This window comes from Triturus cristatus, chromosome 2_1, assembly GCF_964204655.1.
Source record: "Triturus cristatus chromosome 2_1, aTriCri1.1, whole genome shotgun sequence".
NCBI classification, from domain to species: Eukaryota; Metazoa; Chordata; class Amphibia; order Caudata; family Salamandridae; genus Triturus; species Triturus cristatus.
The window spans coordinates 1,133,939,461-1,133,963,861 of NC_140581.1; the positions used below are offsets into that span (position 1 = coordinate 1,133,939,461).

The following is a 24,401-nucleotide window of genomic DNA, read 5'->3' on the forward strand; positions in this document are numbered from 1 at the left end:
ACCTTAACATTGTCACTCATCACCTTGAATGTGTATGTCTGTGAGGGCATCAAGGAGTAGGGCAGCCCTACACTTCTTATTAGAGTCATCATAACCAGTCCTGCGCCATAAGTGTCAGCTTAACCTCTGTACTATTTTTATCCACCAATAAAGTCCTGGCAGCAGAGACCTATATGAAATATTTGACATAGCTTTCTCCTTTTCTGCACCTTCTTCATCGTATAAGGAGGTGCCTAATAATTGCTATCTTACTCTACTCTTCCCAGTGCTTAGATCTAATGTTCGGGTGCTAAGAAAGTTTATTATCTATTTAACTTCATGCTTGCTGGAATTACCAAATTTCCCACACATAAAAAGTGTATTATTATTAATCATCTCTCTTTTTTGTTGTTGTTATAATTCCAAGCCTACCAGACAGCTTAGCTGTCTGGTTTGCTAAAGACATCTTGGGGACATTCTGAAAGCTTTCCAGGGAATGTATTTCGCCCGTTGCTTACCATTGGCTATGTGGTGTGTATCTCACATTTTCTGGCTTTCTATCTGCTGGCTTAATTTGTTTTAGCCTGACTAGGGTGAGTTTGTCCCTCCCAAGGAGCAAAGCTTTCTTACACAAATTCCCCATGTAGTAGTAGTGGTTAGTTTATTCATTCAAGTTTGACCATAAAACATTATACACTTAGAACAATGTATACATAATATTTCAGATCACATCATATCATTAAAAAGATAGTATAAAAATGTATTGTAATAAAATAAACTCCTACCGGATCCAATTTAGTGACATCATAGCACAGTTAATACTATTATTTGATAGTTATGTATCTGCAATCACTGTTCCTTTAAAGAAAACTACAATACCGCACCCTTAAATACAACAGTACCACTTCCATAACTCTTACACATTAGACTATTATTTATACAGGCCTAACAACAACCTCTTTATAAGCATATAGAATATTCCTTTGATCAACATAGGATATTAAATCAACATTTCATCTTTTACTGGGTACATGATCACAAGATTGCTATAAAAACATAACCAAATTCTTTAAAATAATAAAACATGCATCCAATAATAATTTCCCCACAATTTGGCATTTGTCCAAAATAAAGGTCATGTGCTGGATGCTATCCTGTTTAAAAAGCATGTGATACATTTCCTAAGCTATCAAAGGAGTGTTTTAACAGCATTCCATGATTTATCAAGTATATTCAAAATTAACTCTGGTAACAAAGGTCCTTCAGGTTCCTATAGCAGTAAATCGTGCATCACTTCACCCAGGCTAATTTATCCTAAGTAAAGTGCTAGTGCTTGACGCTATCCATTACAAAGTGCATATAGAATATTTCCTCCATCATAAGTATATTAATCAGCATTTTCATACTTTATCAGAGACATAGTTATAGTTTATTCCAAATGCTCTGCCAAGTTCGAAGACTATAAATCAAGTTCCAATAAGTATCACACAAACTTGGTAATTATCTAAAATAAAGTGCATATTATTCTAACCTTGGCCAAAGAAGAAACTAAGCAGCCTTTATTTTATGACATCTGCTGCGCTAATCATGAAATAAGTACCTGGATACCAAGTACACAACCCACTCAATATTTTCAGAGGTTAATATGCTCATGGCATCTGTAAGTTTTGTTATGGACGATCACCTGCAAGCTGGAATTAGCCTCATTCTCCTAGCCTTTACATAAGTAAGACAAAAAAAGCTAAAACGTACCACAGATTCAGTACTTGACAAACATGCTAGGGGGCATGGGTGGGTGTAATAGCACTCACCACCACCTGTTTCTGAATACATTCACTGGTAAGATCCCGTATCAAACTTTTAGAAATCTAGATCTTTCAAATGCTGGGACACACTTAACATAAATAAAACGCCTTGATAAAGTGCAGTGTGCTGTTGAGGACATCCACCTATCCTGGATGTAATCCCAATATCTGTTCTTCACTAGGGCTACCATTCCCCGGTCAGACTCTGGGTTATCCCAGGTTCCTTGTAGGCCTAATTCATACATTATGAACTTTGTGTTTGAGCCAGGCTGTTACTAGTTGTTTATCCAGCTCTTTTACTTCTGCGACTGCCTGTTTCACTGGCATCTGCAATTTAGCCGTCCACAGCTTCACCCAGTAGATCATGGACTTAATAGCTGCACTGAGTGTAACATGCCTCAGCCCTAAATCAAGTCATATTGGGGTAAGCGGGGCGCTTGTTGGTAATCAAACACAACACTAGGTAGGTAGAGGGTCTCAGGGAAAGATTTAAAGACCTACGCGGACAGAATCCCCGGCACAATTATATATCAAACCAAAAAGTCTGTGGGTCTATCAGGCTCTCCAAAGAGAGATCAAGAGCACAACCAGTACAAGCAGATAGCTCCTACTAAAACATGGAAGAAGTCTTATTTAAAAGGACGGAATCCCATCACCCACCGAGGTGGCATGCTTCATCATTTGGTATCTCCTCTTGGTTGAAAATCCTAGTGCAACCAAGGGCTACAACCCCCTCACTGTGAGGGAGGAGCTCAGGGATGTTTTACAGGGATGATGATCAATCTCTGATCGCCGCCTTCCTCAGGACCTAGATGGTGATTGCTACTGCAAAAACTATGTGTTCAAAATAATAACTTTGTGATTAGAACAGTACAACCTACAAACACCTGTGGTCTCCTTTGCGAAGAATCTACAGGTCCTGAGGAAGGCCGCGATCAGAGATTGATCATCATGGCTGAAACATGTGGACCCTTTGTTTAGACCAGCACGCTCGACAATTTTTTCAGACCACTCTTTCACTGTTTTTTAACATTGACACCAAGAGTTAATCATTAAACTCCTTTTTAATTCTGATAGCCAATTTTAACATCACTTTACACATCACTATACTCTTTCCACTGCAATCATCCCCCCTTAAACACTTTCGTGCTTCACATTAAACGGATTTTAGAAGATCCGATCAATAAAACATCCCTGAGCTCCTCCCTCACAGTGAGGGGGTTGTAGCCCTTGGTTGCACTAGGATTTGCAACCAAGAGGAGATTCCAGATGATGAAGCATTCCACCTCGGTGGGTGATGAGATTCCGTTCTTTTAAATAGGACTTCTTCCATGTTTTAGTAGGAGCTATTTTCTTGTACTGGTTGTGCTCTTGATCTCTCTTTGGAGATCCTGATAGACCCGTGGACTTTTTGGTTTGATATACGCTTGTTGGCAATGCCAGTATTGATCTAATTTACCTGTTCTCTAGTTTCTTAAGCCCTTGGTTTCTTCATATTACCATAATATTGCCCCATAGAGGGCTGCACCGAGTCCCTTAGCATGATAAATTTCAAGGACCAGCGATATTGTTCGAAAATGAGATTTATTCACTTTTTTCCTAATTGCAGCCTCAACATGCTGTAGGTACATTTGACTTTTCAATATTTGGGGGGCCCACAGTAGATTACTAGACAGTCTTACATCTAAATAATCAAAATCTTTGACCTGTTCCAGATTACCCGAGCCAAGCCTCAACTTTCCTAAGGCTTATGTGGCCGAAAGTCATAAATTTGGTTTTGGTGGCGTTGATCTCCAGACCATAATAAAAGTGTCTTCCAAAGAATCAATACGAAGCGAAGCTCCTGATCTGTAGTACTTCTATGTGCCCTAAATGCTGCTTGTAAATTAGACAGGACTTTATTGTCTTCCATCTAAGTTTGTATTTTCTACAGTAACTGTTTATGACAAATATATATTTTTTGGGCCTTTGGCCATCAAACTGATAGGCCTATAGTTGACAGGATCACTCTTATCCTCTTTTTTATGTATTGCAATTATTTCTGCCCCTTCCATGTCTCAGGTATATCTGCCCCTTTAGCTATGGCATTAGAGATTGCATTAAGTGTATACCACCACACAACCAGTTCTGAAGAGTACAGGTCACATGGAATCCTATCTAGTCCTGGCGCTTTATCCTTTTTTTCATGAGCTTAATGGCTGTTATTGTTTGTCCTAGAGAATGTAACTGTGGGGGCGCTGTCCCATTCCTGTACATAAACACAACATCCCTACCTGCAACAAGGTGCACACCTATCTCTCCAGTGGAGTATAACTTTGAAAAGTGCTGTTCCCAAGTATGAGGTTCTATATGGAAATCATCATCACTTACAACAAATAGTACCCCTTTGGCGAGCAAGTGCCAACACAATCTACTGTCTTTTGTTTTGGCTGCTATAACTAATTCTCTCCAGTTAGACTCCTCTCAGTTCTTCTTGGCTAATACTTTCATCTTTTTATACACCTTCTCCCCTTCTTTTATAACAGTTTTACATCTGTTTATTACAGCGCTTATCAGGTGTTGCTTGGCTAACTTCCAATGATTAGCAAACCGTTCCGGGCCCTTTGTTCTAATACTTTTAACTTTGAAGGTCCTGTAGACCTATATTTGAATGGACTCAAGTAGGATGTTAAATGTATGCATAACAGCCAGGTCTGTTTGTTCTTGTTTGCCAAATGAGTTAGAGCGGTAGAAGCTGTAGTATATATGCCGGCAATTGTGTCCTCATCCAACTGTATAAAGGGCTACTTTACCCTCCTTCCACCATTAGAAGATACAATAGGTATATCAATTATGCCAGGCAAGGGATTACTACTCAAATATGGGATATTTCTCAATTTGAGAGCTAAGGCATTGTGGTCCTGGTCTTATCTATCAATAAACTTCATATCCCTAATTATAGTTCATAGGTTTCAGTCAAGTAATATATAATCGATCTGGCTTTTAGAGTTTGCCCTCTTAAATTTGAAATTTGCACTCCGGTATGAGTTAATGCCCCAGTTGCATGCACGCAAGCCATATGCTAGCTAAAGTAAAGTCATCTGCAATGCAACCTTAGTGCTCCTCTTTAGAGTGTGAATTAACTGTCTTGGGATACCCCTTTCCTCATCCACATCTTGTATAAGATTTTGAATAAAATCCACGGGCCCGTATGCTGCATTAAATTCCCCAACTAAGATAAGATGGCTTCCACTATTGAATGTCTCCATGATTTCTTCCAGAGCGAGCAAAGTTTCTGACCCCTGATTAGGGCTAGAACACGATTATATGTATTCGAGTCGTATGGTAAAGGGCCCTTTTGTACTATTTGTCAAGACCGAGAATGTCTGTTGATTTAAAATGTAACCTTCTTATCCTACATGCTAAGGTAATTTTAACCCAGATTATCAGACCACCTGATGGATGACATGCAGGTGAGCATCTTGCCTCTATACTATATTTTATTAACCCCGATCTAAATTTAGGTTGGGGAGCCCTTGTCACTTGGAATATACAGATATGGAATTTATCACTGAAGGTGCCCAATTCAGGATCAATTACTTTGGATTTTAGTCCTGCTGCATTCTATGAGAGTAAATTAAATTGCGTTATGCCCCTGTATGTTGTGCAGGAGTTAATATTGAGTGTATTCCTCCCAGTTGTGGTTCTGTGTCCCTATCTGTCTCCATATTTGTGTATACTAGGGGTACTGAGGATAAAAGGGTTGGGTGAATGCCTAATTGATGTTGAAATCCCCCCATTGAGAACCCAGTTTCCCTTCTCAAGTCAATCAGTCTGACCAAGACCTTCATCATGATGTCTCTCGAGGGGCACAATTAGAGACCCTCTTATCTGTGTAGCAGGTGATATTTTGCTTACATTATGCACACTGATTAAAATACTTCTTGGTTGGAGGTTTAAACTTGAACTTTATTAAGGAGCCCTCTGAGGGGGCGGTTCACAGATCTAGGTGCACTATTCATTTGCATATTCCTCTTTGCCGAGCTTAAGGACTATATTGTCAAGCTGTTTGCCTTGCGTAGAGCAGCGCATCTGATAGAGACATCTAGCTGCAGATTCCGTAACTTACAATATTCCCAGGCGTCAGACTGGATCCGGAAAACTTTCCGTAGCAGCACCTCTGCGCGCCGGGGGCGGCGCCGCACGGCTCCGCCCTGATGTCGTCCACGGATGTGACGTCAGTGGAGCCATATTAGCCACTCCCGGCGCGCTAACTTCATTTTTTTTTCCTTTCCGCATCCCAATGTGGATCCTGGAACACCAGCGGTTCCTTCGCCTGTTTTTCGGGCCTTCTTGACGTCTTTGGCATCACAGAACAGTGTGCTATGCCTTCGGGCTTTAAAGCGTGTGAAACCTGTGCGCGCCAAATATCTGTCACGAACCCGCACGCCATTTGTATGTGGTGCCTGGGAGGGCATCACGACTCCGAAGAGTGCGACGCCTGTTAGCAGATGAAACCTAAGTCCCTAAGGGAGCGTTGTATGAAACTGCTGGCCGCACGGCTGTCCGGTCCTGCACCTCAGCGCCGCCGATCTCCATCTCTGGATCGGATCCGCTCACGAGGTCGTTCCCGCGGACGTCGTTCGGAGACAGGTAAGCACAAACATAAGTTGCGGAGGTCGTCCTCCTGTAAACGTGATACCGGGGCCCGTTGCTCTCTGTCTTTGCCAGGCACCGGCGCCCAGCAGTCGTCTTCCCCCGTACTCACCCTTCCCGGGTGTCGGAGCAACAAGGACCCAAATGGAAGCCTATTCAAAGGCTATCCACTCTTTCTTTGGGTCACCCCCCTCTCCCTGGTGCGCCTTCGGGTCACACAGAGGAGAAAGGCACTCATGTCGGGTCCTTGCCAGCGGATTCGTCCTCGGCGCTGGCTGCGTGCATCGACTCTGGTTCGGTAGTCGATACGACGTCAAAGGGACACGGCCCGGAGGGCCCTCCCAATCGTCCGTCTTGCCACCCGTCCAGACACCGCATAGCCCTGCGTGGCTTCCTGTGCTGACGTCGGATGCGGCACCGAGTTCAACGCCCTGTCGACCTCTTTCAGCCCCCCGATGTTGGGCCGCAGTCGGACCGCGCCCAGGTCGAGTCCCCTCTGGAGGTTCTCAACGTGGATACTACGCCATTTCGGCTTTACAGAAGGTTGCAGTCCCTCTGGACTCCCCGTGCCCAGGGTCGTTCGGTGCCACTTGGTGCAGGTACCTAGCATTCTGTGGCCTTTGGATCAACCTCGGGTTCCTCCACTTTTACTCTCTAGTGGACGAGTTAGTCTCCAACCGATGGTTTGTTGTCGCCCCCCAGAATGGCGACTGAGGCTAGTGCAGCTTTCACGAGGGCTATTCGCAGGGCTGCAGATATTCTTCACTTTCAGCCCCCTGTGGTTTTCCTGCCCTCTGATCCTTTACTGGATCTCTTCCACATGGAGCCTGTTGAGGTGGAGCCCTTGCTACCCCTTGGTGGGACTTTGTTTGACATCCTGTTAGGTACCTGGGCACGGTCTCCTCTGGTGACCCTGTTGATCGGGCTATTGCTCACCGGCATCGTCCGGCCCGGACTATCCTCTTTGCTGGTCTCTTCACCCTAGAGCTCAGGGTCTGGTTGTCCAGGCGGCTTTTGACTTGCAGCCTTCTTCCACTTTACCATTGTTACCTCCCACTAGGGAATCTCGGTGGCTGAAGACATGTGGTTGCCACATTTTTACATCTGCCAGTGCGGGCATCCGTGCCTTGAACACGACTTGCGTGTTCGCACGTGCTTCCTTTGCCCTTTGGTACTTAGTTGAGCTTCTTCTTCCTTCTCTCCCATAAGGGCCCCGGGCTGACTTACATCGCCTTCTTCTCGATGGCAGGGGAATGGCACCATTTTCCCTTCAATCAGCCCTTGACGCAACTAACTCTGTGGGTAGGGCACTGGCATTGTTGGTTGCTTTGCGCCGCCATGCATGGCTGTGCGACGGTCGTTTCCCAGACAATGTTCGGGACGCTCTTCGGGATCTGCCATTCAGTGGCGTGGACCTTTTTGACTGTCACGCTGATTCAGCGGTCTCCCGCCTCATGTCTGGTCTCCCATGACTTTCTGGCCCTTGCGGCCTAGTTTTCTGCCTTGTGGTATCTTTTTCTTGTGCATAGGCGACGTTGCCTTGTTTGTTTTGAGCCCTGGGTTGATGACGTGGTACTCAGATGGTCTAGGTGGTTGATCCGCCATCTTTGACTTGTTCAGTACAGCTGGTCGGCTGGTTCTGCCTTTTTTCAGTCCTCTGACTGTGAACTTGTCCCAAGAGGGGCCCCCTTGCAGGGGTTAAGACTTACCCTATGTGGGGTATTTGCTGGCTATTATGTGGCTGCCTTTCTGCATGGAAGGCTTAGTACGCTCCTGTGGAGTCTTTCTCACAGAGATTCTTCTGTAGCTCAGTGTATGCAACCTACAGGTTTGCATCGCTATATTGCTCTTTCCGTTTGGGTTGTGGTCTATGGTTGTCTGTATTACTTCCAACAGTCGGTAGTGGTTACCTACCATGAGGTCTCTGCCTCGCCTGCATTTCCCAGGGGCGTTTTTCAGCTCCACTGTGCTCTTCCTTGTTCTGTTCCGCTCCGGCAGTTCTTCAATGGCTGCCGTCCTGCCATCATCTAGCGCCAAGGCAGAGCAGCTGCGCGACACACTTCTTCAGTCTTTGCGCATACTGTGGGCGCACCCTGGTATGTTCGCTGTCATGGGGTGCCTCCGTTCTTCTTTGACTGGTCTACCCTCCATTCTCTGGGATGGGTGATGCTTTCTCGTCCTTCCACTCTATCTGGCCTTGTCTATGGACGATTGCGTCTTCGCCATGTACGTTTATGCTGCATCCTGCTTTGTGCCCTCCTTTCTAGGCACTTCCCATTCAGGAGTTTTTTGTCCTATTTCTCTGCTGTTTTCCACGCAGGTGTTTCCATGCTTCTGCTTTGGGTTCCTGCAGTAACGCTCTCAGGACGTAGTGTTCTCTACATGGATGCTCGCTTTTTGGAGTGCGTGCTTAGGCCAATGTGTTGGTCCTGCCTGTTTCCACTTTCGTGTCATGCTCCATATCATTATCTATCTCGTGGAGAACATTGGTTCCTCCCAGACGGGTAGCTACTTTCGCATGCGGATCTGGACATTGTCTTGTCCAACTCTACTTCGACATTACTGTTGGTATTTATGGCGTACCCTTCTCTTGTTTTATGCACACAACCCCTTTCAATGTGTATCTTTCTTAATGTATGTCTGTTCTCTGCTCTTCCTGCAGGCATCCCTTCTTGATGCGGTGTCCGTGGTCTTCACCTCGGTCTGCTCATGGGACAAGCTCTTATGTGTGTGTGTATGGCTTGCCGAAGGGCACATTTTGCCGGTTGCCTACCTGGTGATGCGTCCTTCCCATCTGTTCACGCTACCCTACAGAGGGATTTCCCTATTCTGGGTGTGGTTCTGCCATCCACGTTGTAGGCATATGTGTAACCCTATCTTCCACATGAATGCCAGTCTTACTGTGGTCCTGTTCTGGGTGCTTCTGTTTGTTTTCGTCTGCCTTCTCACATGTCTTGTGAAGGAGCGACTGCGATTGGAGTGTCTTGTGTTTCTGGTAGTGCCGGCACTTTCTGGCCATGGGACTGCATCCTACTGATGCTGCCCAACGTATCTTAGCTGGTGCAGGTCCAACAGTGTTTTTTCCACTGTTGTGCATACTCAACCGGTATGCGTTGACTCGGTCATACTGTTTTGTCCTCTCTCTGGGTCTTGCTTCCTGTCGACACATCGGAACCTCGGGTCAGTTCATCTTTTTTACGAAGCCATGAACTCTTACTTCCACACCGGCATTTCTGGCTCTGTACTTTCTTTCTTTCTTCTCTCAACCCGGTATGCACATGGGGGTTTTCATGCTGTTCTTTGATGGCCTGTGGTGCCTTTGCCGCCCATTGTTTTCCGCTCTTTTCAGAGCTTCATGGTCTGGTGTTGTCTGCGCTGGCATTTCTGTCCCCACTGTGTTTCGTCACCTTGTTGACGGCTAAGTTTTTTCTGGAACTTTGTGGGGTTCGGTCGCAGACCCACCTCCTCTATGGGTATGGCTTTGGTATCTATTCTAAGTTAAGGAATCTGCGGCTAGATGTCTCTATCAGATGGACGAGTTACTTACCTTTGGTAACAATGTATCTGGTAGAGACAGTCTAGCCGCAGATTCCTTAACTCCCGCCCATCCTCACTGTTCTGCGAGGAGCTTTTCAGGTTGGGTTTCCCTCATTCGCCTCCCTCCGGGTGCCTTTGTCTTCCTGCGGGGGGACATTTTTCACTTCACACGTAGACGGGATGCTTCATTCTGTTTTGCTTGCTCTGCTCCACCCATTCTTGTGATTGGGTGGTATGCTCATGTGTCATGTGTCCTTTTACATCCCTACGCGCTGGGTCGTCCAGTGTGAGGTCTGCTCATGTTCACCCCCTTCTCAATCGGCCTTGGGGTCTCTTACCCCCCTGCAGTCCATTGGTTTGATGTCGATTGGCTTTGCCTCAGTTTATAACTCTCTTACAGAGGATACAACGTCCCTTTCTGGTATTGACTTGTGGTGGATTGTCAATGCTCCTGTGTTCCGGACTTGTTGCCCATCACAGTTATATATTATGGTTGCAGACTTTGTCGTCTGTCATGATGTTTTTTCACTTCTTTTTCTGCCTCCGGGGAGGGTTTAGCCTCCGCTTTTGCGGGGTTGATTCTCAGAGCAGTCGCTCTGCTCTTTTCTTTCACTATTTTAATGTATACAGTGCCTGGCACTGTACTTTATGGTGCTGTTTTTCACCATTCACTTACTTTTCTTTTTCATCTTTTTCGCACACAGTTCCCATACTCTGTTTTTGCTGGTGGCTCCGCGTTGTGGCCTGGAAAAGTTTCTCCGACGAAAATTTACGTTAGCGTGCCGGGAGGGGTTCATATGGCTCCACTGACGTCACGTCTGTGGACGATGTCAGGGCGGAGCCGTGCGGCAACGCTCCCGCCACGCAGAGGTGCTGCTTCGCAAAGTTTTCCAGATGTTGTCTGACGCCTGGGGATATTCTAAGTTAAGGAATCTGTGGCTGACTGTGTCTCTACCAGATACATCGTTACCGAATGTAAGTAACTCGTCCTTCACTTCTAACAGATCATATCTTTGGACTATGTTGTCAAGCTGCTTTCCTTGCCTAGAGCAGTGCTTCACTTCTAACAGATCAGATCTTATCAGGGAATAACAATGCCTTTGATTACTTATCCAATGAATTACTTTACTCTTAAGTGAGTAGTTACCCTCCTTGGCCCCTGAGGTAATCTGGGAACATTAATCATATATAATTTTTTGGCAGTATAACTGTATGATCTAATCTCAGGGGGCAAATTTCACCTACTGGGCCATCTAGTTAACATTTTCAATTGGCCTTCGGGGTATCTCCATCTTAGAGATGCCAGTGGGGAATATTGGAATATACTACTGCAAATCTCTGTGTGGCTCCCTTTTTCTAGGGGGACGTTCTTTGAGAGTCTGTATAATAAATTTGTGAGGTACATGAGATCTCTACCTTGTTGGTTATCCTCCCTTTGAGTGACCTGCGTCTTAGTTCCCTCCCAATTTGCTCCTTCCTTGGACCTAGAGTCCCTACTGCACTCATCCATACATCTTTTGCAAACTTTATCTGTACCATTTCTTTGCCTCATACCCAGGCTCTCAGTCTTGTTCAATAATTGGGCAGCCTGAAGTCTTAAATTTCGTATTTCTCCCCCACCCCGAATGTATAACGAGACCTCTAAGATCTTTAATACTCTTTCCCCAATTACAATAATTTGGTGGGTTAGATAACTTGCTTTCTAGTATTTTGTTATTGGATGGTGTTACGATTTTCCCAGCTGCCAGGGGGCTAAAACGGTTCGGAGCATGGTACCTAGGGAGCAACAAATGCATTAGAACCACAAGAAGACTCCTCCACACCATGTTCTTTACAGTCAATCTAAGCCCTCTTGTTGGCATTAACAATCTCTTGCTCTACTCTTATTGTCCCAGTTTTTCTTGAGCGGCACACTGGAACGTTTTGTATGCCAGTCTTGCACCCCTTTTTGAATATTTCTGCAATTTTTGGGCCTGGGTCAGGGAGATTCAACTTTTTCCTTTTTAGAATTGTTTCCACCTCCCTGTTGAGGTCATCTATTTCTTCCAAAGTGCAGTTATCTGCAGCCTGTTGTACAACCCTCTTGCTACGAACAGTTCCATGTGAGCTGGTTTGCGCTTTCCTTTTCCCCATTATTATTAGTTTGTAGCGTAAGGAGTCGGGGGTGATAAAAAAATAAAATAAAAAAAGATGCTGTTTTGAGGGGATTGTCAGCCGCTTGTGAGAAATAAAAGCAGTAAGCAATAGAAATATCAATGATGTCTTTAACAAGGAAGCTCCCATCCTAATTCCAAGCCAGCCCCTGAGAAGAATAGCAACACTGGGAAAATGAAACAAAGTTGAATAGGAACCACTAGCACCCTGCGTGCCCTTTACTCAGTTCAAACACAGACCTCGTTGGTTAACTGTAATAAATTGCGGCCAAAAACTGAATTATGCTGTTCACAGCAATAAGAATCCTTTGTGACCACTCCTCTGGGTTCAGATGAGCTGAAGGACAAAGTCCCGCCCCCGCGAGATACCATACAGAGGGTAAGGGCAGCATTAAAAGAGATGTGTTACCCAGTCAGCAAGGATTTAAATAAAAAGTACCTTGTGTGCCATATGCACTCAACATTGCCCACTACTTGAGCTTGGTACCCTGACCCTCTTTGGGTAAACTGGAAGTTGTCCTGGCTAAGTTAAGGTTAGCAGAGGTGGACACATGATTCCATACCAAAAAGAATGGGCAAGGAGACTGAAGAGGCAGACAAAGGGCATTTTAAATTGGGTCCTAACACTGTTGAGGTATGTCAGCTCCCCAAAAGGAATGATCTAGACAGAAGTGTGTAGGGCCAAGTAGGCCCTGCAACAATCCAACCTGCTTTCTTACTTTTCCACACCTGACAGAGTAGGAAGACTCTCCCAGATTTTGGCTGAGTCTGCTGGCCTGTGGCGCTAGATTGTGTAAAAAGATGGGTATTTGTTGAAATACCCCCCCACACACACTTTTTGCCTGGAACATGATGCAACTTTGACTGAAATGTACTGGGTTCCTGCTAACTCGGTCCTCAGTACCGTTGGTTTTCCCCAAAACTGTACAATTGTTTCCCCCAATTTGCTAAACCTTTAGCACCCTCCGTAAATCCCTAGTAAATGGTACCACTGGTACCTAGGGCCTGAGGTACAAAAGAGTGTCCTGAAGGGCAGCAGCACAAATTGTGCCATCTTAAGTGACCTCTCTTCAAGCACATGCAAGGCTGCCATTGCTTGCTGCGTGTCTTGATGCAGACAGAAGTGAAAACACAACATGTCACACATCCCTATGTGCCATGTCCCCTACAACTGCATGTCATATTTGTAAGTCACCCCTACAGCAAGCCTGACAGCCCTAAGGAAGGGTGCTAAATATTACTTGTGAGGGCATACCTGCCTAAGCAGATATGCTGCCAGTACTAGTGCACAGTGAAGCCATTTTAAAGATGTGCTGGGACTGGCGAAAATTAGGTCCCCAGCTACATGATGGCTTTACTGAAGATAGGGATGCTTGGTTTCAAACTTCTCGTATTGGTAAACCCACACTGATTCCAGTGTTAGATTTACCAATACATGCACCCAGAGGGCCCCTTAGAGGAGCCCTCTGAAAACCTCGTAGCCTCTGGTGTGTCTACTAACTGGTCTCTGTTCGCCTCCCACCCGAAGCGCTGTTCTGACCCCCTAGGGTGAGAGCCTTTTGCTCTCAGGAGACCCAGAACACAAAAGCCTGTCTGGGAAGAGGGTGTAACACCCCCTCCCACAGGATGAGCTGCTGATTAACCATCCTTGGACGGCAAACCTCAAAGGGCTGCAGCCTTTGAAATGCAGATCTGGCTCCCCCTCACAGGAGAGGAAGCCGACCTCTTTGACACCTGGACATGCTGTCAACTTAGCTAGTCAGATAGGCGTGCGACCACCAGGTTATTACCACCTCTAAGGTGGGCTACTGTGAGGTGGACACAATTTTTCAGTAGTAGCCATCTTTATGATGGCATACTTTAGAATTCTGAGGCATGGTTATTCCCACTTCCCATATAAGGGGCGTCATAGTCCCAAGGGTCAGTAGCCCATTGGCTACTACCCTACATTCCCCTAACTCCCCTAAATTCAGTATTTAATGGCACCAGAAAAGAAGATCCTGCTGACCTAAGAAGAGAGAGGACACCAAAGAGCTGCAAAAGCAGAAGAACAGAGAAGTAGCAGCTGACCTGGTACCAAGCCCGCCGGACTGTCTGCATCCCGCCTTGAAAACTGTGCCAAAGACGACTTGTCCTGCAGCTGTTGACTCCTGGGAGGACTGCCTGCCTTAAAAAAAGAGACCGCCTATTAACGGCAGACCTGTTCTGAAAAACTTCCAAAAGAGAAGTCTCTGAGGCCTCCGGAACCGCAAAAACCCGACACTCGAAGCCACCACTGTACGCATGGCCTCCGGCGCAAGTTGAAGTGGGCCACTGGTATCAACAAGGTCCCCCAGCTCTCCAGAGCTCGAGTCCATCATGGCTTCACCCCTCCTGGACTCCTGACGTCGCCTGCAGCCTCGGTATGCAGGCCCCTCAATTGCGACTTCTCTGGTAAGGAAAAACCCAACACCTAGGACACCTCTGCATTCGTCACCCCTGGGCCTTGGAGAAGAGGACCAAAGGTGTCCCACTGAGCATCACACAGCCTGAGCCCACTTGCTGGGTCAGCCTGTCTGGCCTCCTTGCCAGAGCATGCAGCATCTTTCCTCAGTGACCAATCTCCATTGAAATACATTGGGCTCCCGACGTTGTTCTGCAACTCCTGGAGATTGATCTTGAAAGTCGCTGTACTCTAGCTGTTTGCAGAACTTGTTCTTCCTTCTATAGGATAACATTGCAGAATTCAGAAAACATTATTTAAAGTGAAAAGAATTTATATTTAAAAACATACTCACCTGAACGATTTTTCTGTGAGGCCTAACATATATCAAGATACTTGCTATTTTTATAAATTGGTGTGGATCTCATTCTTGAGTGGTGTGTGTCATTTATTGATCCTTTTGTGTATTTGCAAATGTCTTGCACTAAGCTTAAGGCTGCTCAACCACACTACGCCCTAACAGAAGAGCACTTTGGAATTGCAAAGCAAGCCCCTGTCCATTCATAGGGGAACCCCTGGACTCTTTACATGAAATATCCGATTTCTAATATGTCACATAAAGGTCCAGCTTCCTACACTTACCACAAATAGCTAGCGCCCAGCCACAAATCTAAGAGGGGTGGCCTGCCCCAGCTCTACCTGGCACTGACGGGGACAGGACCAGCTCACCCTTGGCTTCGTCCGTACACGCCCCGTGCCGCGGGAGGTGCTCATAACGCACATGGCATGGGCGGGAGAGCAACGGTCTGCCCCATCTCTTCTGGGGCAATGCAGGAGGGACTTCGAGTCCCTCCAGTCAGTCTTCCAAGTCTCCCAATGCGCCCTGTGCGGCTGGAGGTTGTGGGCGCTGATAAGGTGCGTGGGCAGGAGAACAACCATGGATCTTCCTTTCCTGGCACAATGCAGGCTGGGACAGCGGGTCCCTCTGGTAAGGCTCCCAATGGGTCCACTCTTCACTTCCCTTGTATTCTTTTTTTTTTTTTTTTTTTTTTTTTTAAAAACCTTTATTCGTGCATCTTAAAAGAACAAATACGGGCCTACAACCGTCAGGCCGGCCACGATACAGTAAAGCACTGATACCCACATTACAGCCCCCGTGCATCAACGGTCAGGATTAACAACAGGTTATGAGTTACATACTGGAGATATCTTTGAAACCCGGGGAAGGAGAGGTGAAGGTTAATTTTAAGTTTTTTGATAATTTTATCAGAGAAAAAAAGTCAATGAAGGATAAGAGCAGAGTAGATTCGAGTCCGCAAGATAGCTTCACCACACGGGCGAGCAGCAACATCAGTAAGAACAACAATGGGAGTAAAATCTCAATCAGTGAGGCGGTGCAGAGATATATCAGGATAGTCACATGAGCAAGTACGCGCCCCTCCAGAGCCGCCCCCACTCGATCCACCCCACACCCGGACCCCGAATCGAAGAAAGTAGAGCAGAGAGACATAAAAGAAGAAAGGCCCATAGAACTAATTGAGAACAGAGTATTACCCCCCCACCCTACACCAATGCGGAGGCTACGGCCTACCCCCCCCCCAGCATAGTGCCTGTCGCCCAATGAACCCGAAATATAGAGAAGAGAGAAAGTAGGAACAGAGTAAAGAAGGGAAGAAAGCAGAAAAGAAGGTGGGGAGGAGCCCACTGGACACCAGAGCGCCCCGAACCATCAGCCAGTTATGGCCCCCACACACTGGAAGCCCTCTACGCCAAAAAACGGCATGCAAAGATACCATGGCACCACAGTTTAAGCAAGGGATACAAGTCGCGACGAGTGCGCGCAAAACATACATACAGTCCCAGTCCCAGGCCAGCCCGTCCATAAACCATAGCGATAGAAGTCAGTCTAGCCCTGGCCCGATCGCGGGCTTGGGATTAAACCAGCTCCTGCGTGAAGGCCCCGTGTCCCGAGCAGACAAAGACAAGATGGCCGCTTGTGAGAGGATGGTGAAGTAGGATCACGAAATGGCCGCCGACCACCGATTGGGGTCCCTCGTTGCACCACATAAAATCCAAACCTGGCAAGTAAGGTACAGGAGTTCCAGAAAAAGGCAGCAGTGGGCCACCGCGGACGGTCCCTCGAAGCCGTTAGGTATCGCTCAGCAGGATAGCCTCGCGGACGCGGTGAGGCAGGGAACAATGAAGCAGGCAGCCATGACCAGGGGGACAAAGTATCCGCAGTTGAGGTGGAGAGCGGTGGACCCTGGGCGCCGGGAGCGCTAGATGAAGGCACCAGTGTAGCACAATCATACACCGCCGCTGCGTCCCCGCAAGAGGACAAGAGCACCGGGAGACCCACGCCCCGTGGATGACAAACAGTGCGCTCACGGCCCGCAGCCGACAGTATGGGGTCAAACCTCTCACTCAGCGCCTGCAGGCCAGCGCACATCTGTAGTTGAAAGTCCCGCAGGACAGCCAGAACGGAGCCGCATGTCAGCGGAAGCTGGGCCCCAACATCGGCAGCAATCCGGGACGGCACTGTGGAGCTGGTGTCCGGAAGAGGGAGGGCGAAGTGGGCAGCGGGCGAGACCGGAGTATCACCCCCCAGCCGCGAGCAGGCACTCAACGCCATGTTTTGCCGCTATACGGTGCAATGGCCAGGGGGGGGGGTCGTGGCAAGGGGTCAATTCCCCTCAGGTCTACGCCGCAACAGGAAAGGCCGACAGTCGCTTATCTTCTCGCCGGTCCCCCTCGCCGCTGGCTAGGCAATAGGCAAAGGGGGCAGCAGCCCCCCGCAGCTCGGTCCTCAGAGCGGGGCAGGAGACTCACCGCACCGGGGCCCACCCCACAGCTCCAGCCCGTCAGGCACAGGGTGCAGAAGGTGTCCGGCCGTCTCTCCCCGGGCTCATCCGGCAACGATCCATGGTGCGAGGCGAGATCGGGACCGCGGGGCTCAGGTTAGCGCTAGCTGGTCCGGTAACTGCGGAGCTTCCAGGAGGCCGGCAAAGGCCGTAAGGGCGCAGGGTTTCAGTGCCCAGGACAAAAGCACCCAGAACTCGGGCATCCGGGCGGGTTGAGACTCCGGGAAAGCAGCAGCGCGGTCAGCGCGTCTTCGCACACGGTGCACCTCGAGAATCGGCAAGGATGAGCATCAGGATAGTAGTCCGAGGCCACGGACCGACGGAGCCGGGCGCTCAAGCGTCTGCTCCGGTCGCCATCTTGGCTCCTCCCATCTTCCCTTGTATTCTTTGACGACTGCTTCTTTTTGCAAACAGGCCTGTAAAATTTGTTTTTATCTTGTCACGTTTGCTGTGCATTCAAAGACGAAGGTCAAATGCCAGGCTCTGTCTTCTGAGCGAATTTGGTGTTTACTTTTCTTTCTCTGACTTCAAAATGAGAGGATTTATGTGACAGTTTTGCTGGGCTAGCAAAGGGTGTTTTTTCTAGCGCACAACAACATTTAAATGAAATGGGTAACTATTTCAGAATATATCAGAATTAGGAACGCACACATTAAGTAATTTTTGAGTTAATTCTGAAGTGTGTTGGAAACAAATGCTTTAATATGATCAAAACAAATCAATACACTATGTGATACCATTTCCATACATTATCGTTTGTGCTCTGTATAATTTATTAGAAAAACTGTATGTCTGTGCAAACATAATAGTCATTTCAATTGAAAATGTGTTGTCTGAATGGCAGTGAGCTATCACACCATGCATACTCCACTCTATGCCACTGCACTCTACTCTGCACCACTCCACATAACACTGCTCTGCGGCACTCCACCCTGCGCCACTCCACCCTACGCCACATCACTCTACATCTCTCTACTCCGCACTACTCTACTCTATACCAGTGCACTCTATGCTGCTCTACTCTACACCACAGCACTCTACACCCACTGCACTCTACACCCACTCCAAACTACTCCGCATAACTCCACTCTACAACACTGCATTCTGTTCCAATATACTATACTCTGTAACACTCAACTCTGCGCCCCTGCACTCTACGCTAATCCACTGTACACCACTCTAATCTACTCAGCACCACTGCACTCTATGCCACAGCACTCTACACCACTTTACTGTATGCCATTACACTCTACGCCACTGCACACTAACCTGCACCACTCTACGCAACTGCACTCTACGCCCCTCCTTAAGCCTCCTCCTTTTAGACTTAAAACTTAAAGCTGTAAATCCTTCTCTGTTCTAGGATCCAAGGCATGGAACCAACTCCCATCAGAAGCTCTATTTAGAAAACACTTGAAGACCTGGATCTTTTTAGTTCCAGGTGCACTCTGCTACTCCCTTCTCTATCCAATCGTCCATATTCCTTCTCTCTCAGCTGGGTACTCAATTTCTTTTTCCTGTGCCAGGATGCCCTGTTGTGAGTGATAGCGCCCTTTATAAGACACGATTCAATTATTCACTCTATGCCACTTAATGCCACTCTACTCTATACCACTGCACTTTGACACTCTACTCTGCAATACTGCACTCTCCTCCACTGAGCTCTCTGCCACTCTGCTCTGCACTTTATGCCAATACACTCTACTCCACTGCACTCTGCGATGCTGCATCAACACAAACATCATTTTGCTCAAAAACACACCCCATCAGAAAGAATGTTAGGATACACTTTTAAAATGTGACATTATTTCATTATGTATAACATATAATCCCAATAACCATTTTTATAGCTTTTATATCTTGTGCACCTTGTGTGCCTCCTTTCTCTCCATTTTCTTCGCTTCTTAATACCACATATTTACCATTGAAAGCCTAATGTGCTTCCAGACCCCTGCCCTGCATTCTGTCCACTGTGAAGTATTACAACGTCCTAAACATTCTAAGGCTTCAAGGTACTCCTTGTCCACTAATCGTCTCCATTTATTTGATTCGGGAATGTTTTCTTAAATGGACAGATGTGAAAATGCCCTTGTTCCTCTAATACATACTAGAGTTGATCTTCCCTTATGAGGTAGAGGTTGACAGCAGATGCCTGTATCATTCAATAAATCTTGTGATTTTAATCCGGTACAAAACTGAATAAATTGCAACCTTCAAGCTACGTGAAGTGAAACCGCTCCAGAATTTGCTCTTATATTGGTAAGAGCCATTTTTAAACGTCCTCTCCAATCTTCACTTTCTCTCCTTTTCTGATACTAACTTATTAAAATTTAGAATGCAAACATCTGCTGGTTTATAGCAAAAAGGCTGACTTTCATTGAAGCTTAGACAAGGTGCATTGTTCTATTTAGCAGAGGTTATAACATATAAACTTATATTTTGGGACTATACAAAGAAAAGGCTTGCACTCAGCAGGATAATCTCATTTTCCGGTATTCTAGATAATCAATTCATTCTCACGATAGGTTTCATGATTGTACTCGGTTCTGCCACCTATAACTAATATACCATCTTCTAAAATTATTGCCATTGACATAAATGTCCTAACGACCTTTAATACTTGAACCAATGAAACCATTATTGTTCTTTTCATTTTTCTTTGTCCTTTTATTGTTGTATTTGCACAGAGTCAGCACAACCGTTCACTCATTGACAGCTACAGCAGGACAGTCTCAGGGACAGAGTGTTTGTCAATCTCTTTTTTTTAGACTTTTAATATTGTATAAATTCCTCTGAACAGTCTTTTGCTACTAACTTTAGCTAATGAAAGAGGGGCATGGTCAATATGAAATAATATCCGTGCACTTCCTATCCATGGCTTCTCGTTCACCTGCAAGGTACTAGGGCAGTCAGGATCCCATCGTATGAGTATCCAACTAACGGAGTGGTGATTCTTATATGTTAATTCTTCTCTAAGTTTCTATTCATTTACATTCCATCCCTTGATCCTGACTCCATAGGAAACCTCATTAGAGGCCTTTTAGTAGTAAGCCAGGATGTGCGCCAAGAAACCCACACCCTGGAGAGACTCCACTCCCTTCAGCCACATATTAAGTGAGGAGAGGGAAGCACTGGTAATTGCCTGCGTACATGCAATCACTCTGTCATTGCTGAGCCCCTGCAATCAAGGCAAGTTGCAAGTAGACGCTGTTGTGATGGTATTCCTTGTGGGCCTAAATACTTGTACCCAGTGGCCCTTATTCTGTCAGTTCTGACTAAACTGAAGTACCTTGAAAAGGTATAAATGGCCCTGAGTCTCCTTGAACCACATGTAGTACTTACCAACCCCCTAACCTACCATTACAAGCTGCCATCCCACCCATTGGCTAAGAGATCAGACTCCAATCCCTTAGGAAATGGCTTGCCCAGATAACAGTAGTGTTTTGGAGGGTTTGTTACATGACATGCTCCTGCATTTACATCAGGTAGGCAACATACCACAACACTCTAAAATAGCAACCACTTATTTTGAATTCAAATTTCTTCATATTGAGTCTGTATGTCCTACCAAAACAGTCCTCCTTGCCGGAGGAAATCTCTTACCTAAAGTTGTAAATCCACTACTTTGTGATAAGAACAATGCTCTCATATATCAAACACATTTTGCACTTACATTAAACCTCAGCAGTCTCATCCAAGTCCAAAACTGTCCTTTCTGAACCTTTCCCATCTTTTACTTCGATATAACTAAGAGATGTTTTAATTTACGTTAGTCTTGTATATTCTCTAAGGCATTATAACCGAAGTTCACCCTGTGAGCATCCTTTGCATTCTCCAAGAGTTCTGTTTCATTTCTGTCAGAATACCATCTCTTAAACAGTATTCACAATTCAAAAGTCTAATTTCATTACTGATAAAAAATACACTCATATTAAATTGATAAGTTTCACTTACAAAATCACACTGCATGCATAACCTTGGCAGACATCTGAATAGACAAGAGATGTCCAGTGTTGATTGCGAAGCGGTGAATACTGTCGGAATTTCAAGACACACAAAGGAAGAAGTTACAGTGATTACAGATGGGCATTATTTATTATGTATTGCTTATCCAAAAAGTCTGGCATGGATGCTGCCTTCAGGAACCATCAGTCGGACACCCCTGATTAGACCATTGGTGTGCACTGTTTTGTTTGTGTATAATTTACAACTATATTTTGAGTGGAACTACTGTGTCAGCCTGTATTCGTCTGATTTCTGCTCTTTATACCTCTCTACAGAACAACATCCCAATTAAGGGGTTTGAGAGACCTGAGTTCTCTATGCAAATGACACCCAGCCAGAAGGTAAGAATATTCCTCTTTGCTTTGTTCTGTTTTGTTACTTTCATTGTAAACGTTTTGTGAGGTTCAGACATGATTCTAAATGAGTTGTCACTCCGGATTGCTAACCATTGTTTGGGCATAAGGGGAGATAGAGTTTCCCTTCAACTTGTGATTTATACATGTTCCCACGACTTGAGTGTTCTGCCTATTAAGGTTGAACTCCCACGTAAAAGCTAAGGAAACCTATTAAGGCCCTTTATTTGTTCAATGTACAGTAAAATGTATTGATAAAACCTTTACAGATATGTTTATGTTCTTCTCCACTTTGGCATTACATTCCAGATAAACTAATTTCTTTATCACTTTAACATTAAGTTCTTACTGATAACAGCTCAGCAGTTTTTGAAGCAGCAGTTAAAATGGACATTTTTAAGAATGTCCCTACTATTCTATTACTGTACTCTGACCTAGTATCTTTGTCTCCAGGCATCTCTAGTTCAGTTTTTTCCCTTTTGACCTATTGTATTCTAGTGGTTAATTTTTAGGTTACACTTTTGAGTGCCCTCTTGATTGAAGAGTAATTTTAGGGCTTTACAGTTCCAAGTGTTTAAGGTAGAGAGATGAAACATTTACTCTGAATATGAAATGGAATAGAAGGTGAATTTCAGTCTGTCCTTCGTATCCCACCTGGCAAGAATGAGCTTTAGCTTGTGGGGTTTTATTAATAGGACAGTGGTCTTTTGGAAAGGCGTCCTGTTGATCAGGTATGTTCATGCATGGAGATGAAAGTACTTCTGCATGTGGCACTCCGACGTTTCTTGCTTCTGAGTGAGTTCCAACACTACAAGGGTACTGAAAACCATCAACTCCTGGAAAGCCTTGCATTTGTTGTGCAGTTCTTGATCTACCTGAACTGGTCAGTCCATTGCATAGCTTGGAGGTCACAAATGCAATACCCTTAAACAGCTGGGTCTTCTCTTTGTGACTGAAACATTTGCATGGCCAGTATTCCTACCTTAATATTCTCATATTCAAATGTATAGACTAGAGAGAGCAAGAAGTGGAATGGCAGTGATACATAAAGTCTCTATAAAATGTGTTGGCCTTAAGAAAAAACTTTACCTGTGAAACTCAAAGCATCTACCACCCACCTGATGACAGCAAAATATTTTGAAACAATTGAATGCATTGTGCACTGAATTCTTAATTCCCATAACTTTTCCCCCGTTGACTTTGACATGGCCAGGCATTATTCAGTGCTGTTCAGCTCCCACACATATACTAAATGCTCTGTTCTGGGAGGTTGCTTATGGATTCTCCAATTCTCATAGACTGATCTGACCACTTACTCATGTCTTCTTTTCTTCCTTACAGTGTTGTCACCAGTGTGCAGCCCACGAGATCCAAGCAATCAATTATAGATCTAAAAAACATTCATAGCTTAAGATGCAGCACACATATTAGAGTGTGTTCCACCTGATCCAGAGGTCAGTGGCCCATTGCTCAGAATAACAAACAATTATAGAGACAATCAATTAAAACTTTATTCGGCCATTTTATGGCCATAAAAGTACATTTTACATAAAAACACATACATTTTAGATTAAAACTACACTGGGTTAAAATATATTCACAATAAAAGAGACATATTCTAACGACCCAGGTCATTATTGTTAACACACCAGATTATTTCTCTTACGAATTGCCCCTGATAAAAAAACATGCGACCCCGTAACAAACAAGTGGGGAAGAAAGCATTTGTAGGTAGATCAATGCTGGCCTTACTTGTGCAAAATAGCAATCTTTTAAAAGTGGTAGGATGTATTTAGCTCACAGCACAGTATAAAAACCACAAAAGAACATAAAATGCAATAAGTCTTGGTCAGAAAAATGTTCACATGCACATGGTTGCAGGGAGCCTAACTTTGAAAAACCTTTGGGTACAGTTAGGAGCCAGTGGATAAAATGAAATCTAATTCTAGATAAAAGAAAGCAATGATGCAGATTGTTAACAAAAGACCAAAAGGGTTGAGTTGAAATTCCAGGACTTATAATCCTAAAATATCTACATGTAGGTTTCTTAAGTTCATTAGCTTTGCTATCCAACTGTCTCCTCATTAAGAATTGTGTTTTTAAAGTTTTCACAGCATCAGGGTGCAGCTTTCTGGGTTGATTAAATAGCTCTGGTTGTCCAAGAGCTGAAAGCTGCCATGAGATATAGTTTAACCAGGGAAATTCTGCAGCTCTATCTAATCACATGCAGTCCTATAAGATAGTCTGGTTTAGATTTGGCTTTTCTCTAAACCAAGTGTTTAGCCACCATATCAGGGCAGCTACAGCAATATTTCCTATCAAGTAACCCTGCCTTAATTCCTCATGTATAATAAAAGCTGGAATGCTAGAGGGAGCAGCTAGGAGTTTACGTAAATGTTTATTTTCTACTTGAAGTTCATTGCAATCCTTGTGTAATCTACTTCGCTTCTGGTGGGTCTGGATATCACACTTGTCCTAGAAACACACAAGCCCGGGTAGCTTTACAGAGGATTTTATTAGCTATACTAGTCAGTCACAGTCCTTAAACGCTGAAACCAATATATGAAGAATGATCAGCAATGTTGGGGATTCTCTTGTCGTGATTCTACATATGCTGGGTTAACAGGTGTCCATGCTATTCTCGGCTTCTC

General features: G+C 45.2%; 1 protein-coding gene across 10 annotated transcripts in view; it reads left to right on the forward strand.

Moving 5' to 3' along the window:
- WDFY3 (WD repeat and FYVE domain containing 3) overlaps window positions 1-24,401 on the forward strand; it is a 1,391,721-nt gene that overhangs the window by 946,676 nt on the left and 420,644 nt on the right. For all 10 annotated transcript variants that reach the window (XM_085636566.1, XM_085636564.1, XM_085636563.1 and 7 more), the window contains one exon: window positions 21,673-21,738. In XM_085636566.1, coding sequence (XP_085492692.1) covers window positions 21,673-21,738 — 66 coding nt within the window. The remainder of the gene's footprint in view (window positions 1-21,672; window positions 21,739-24,401) is intronic.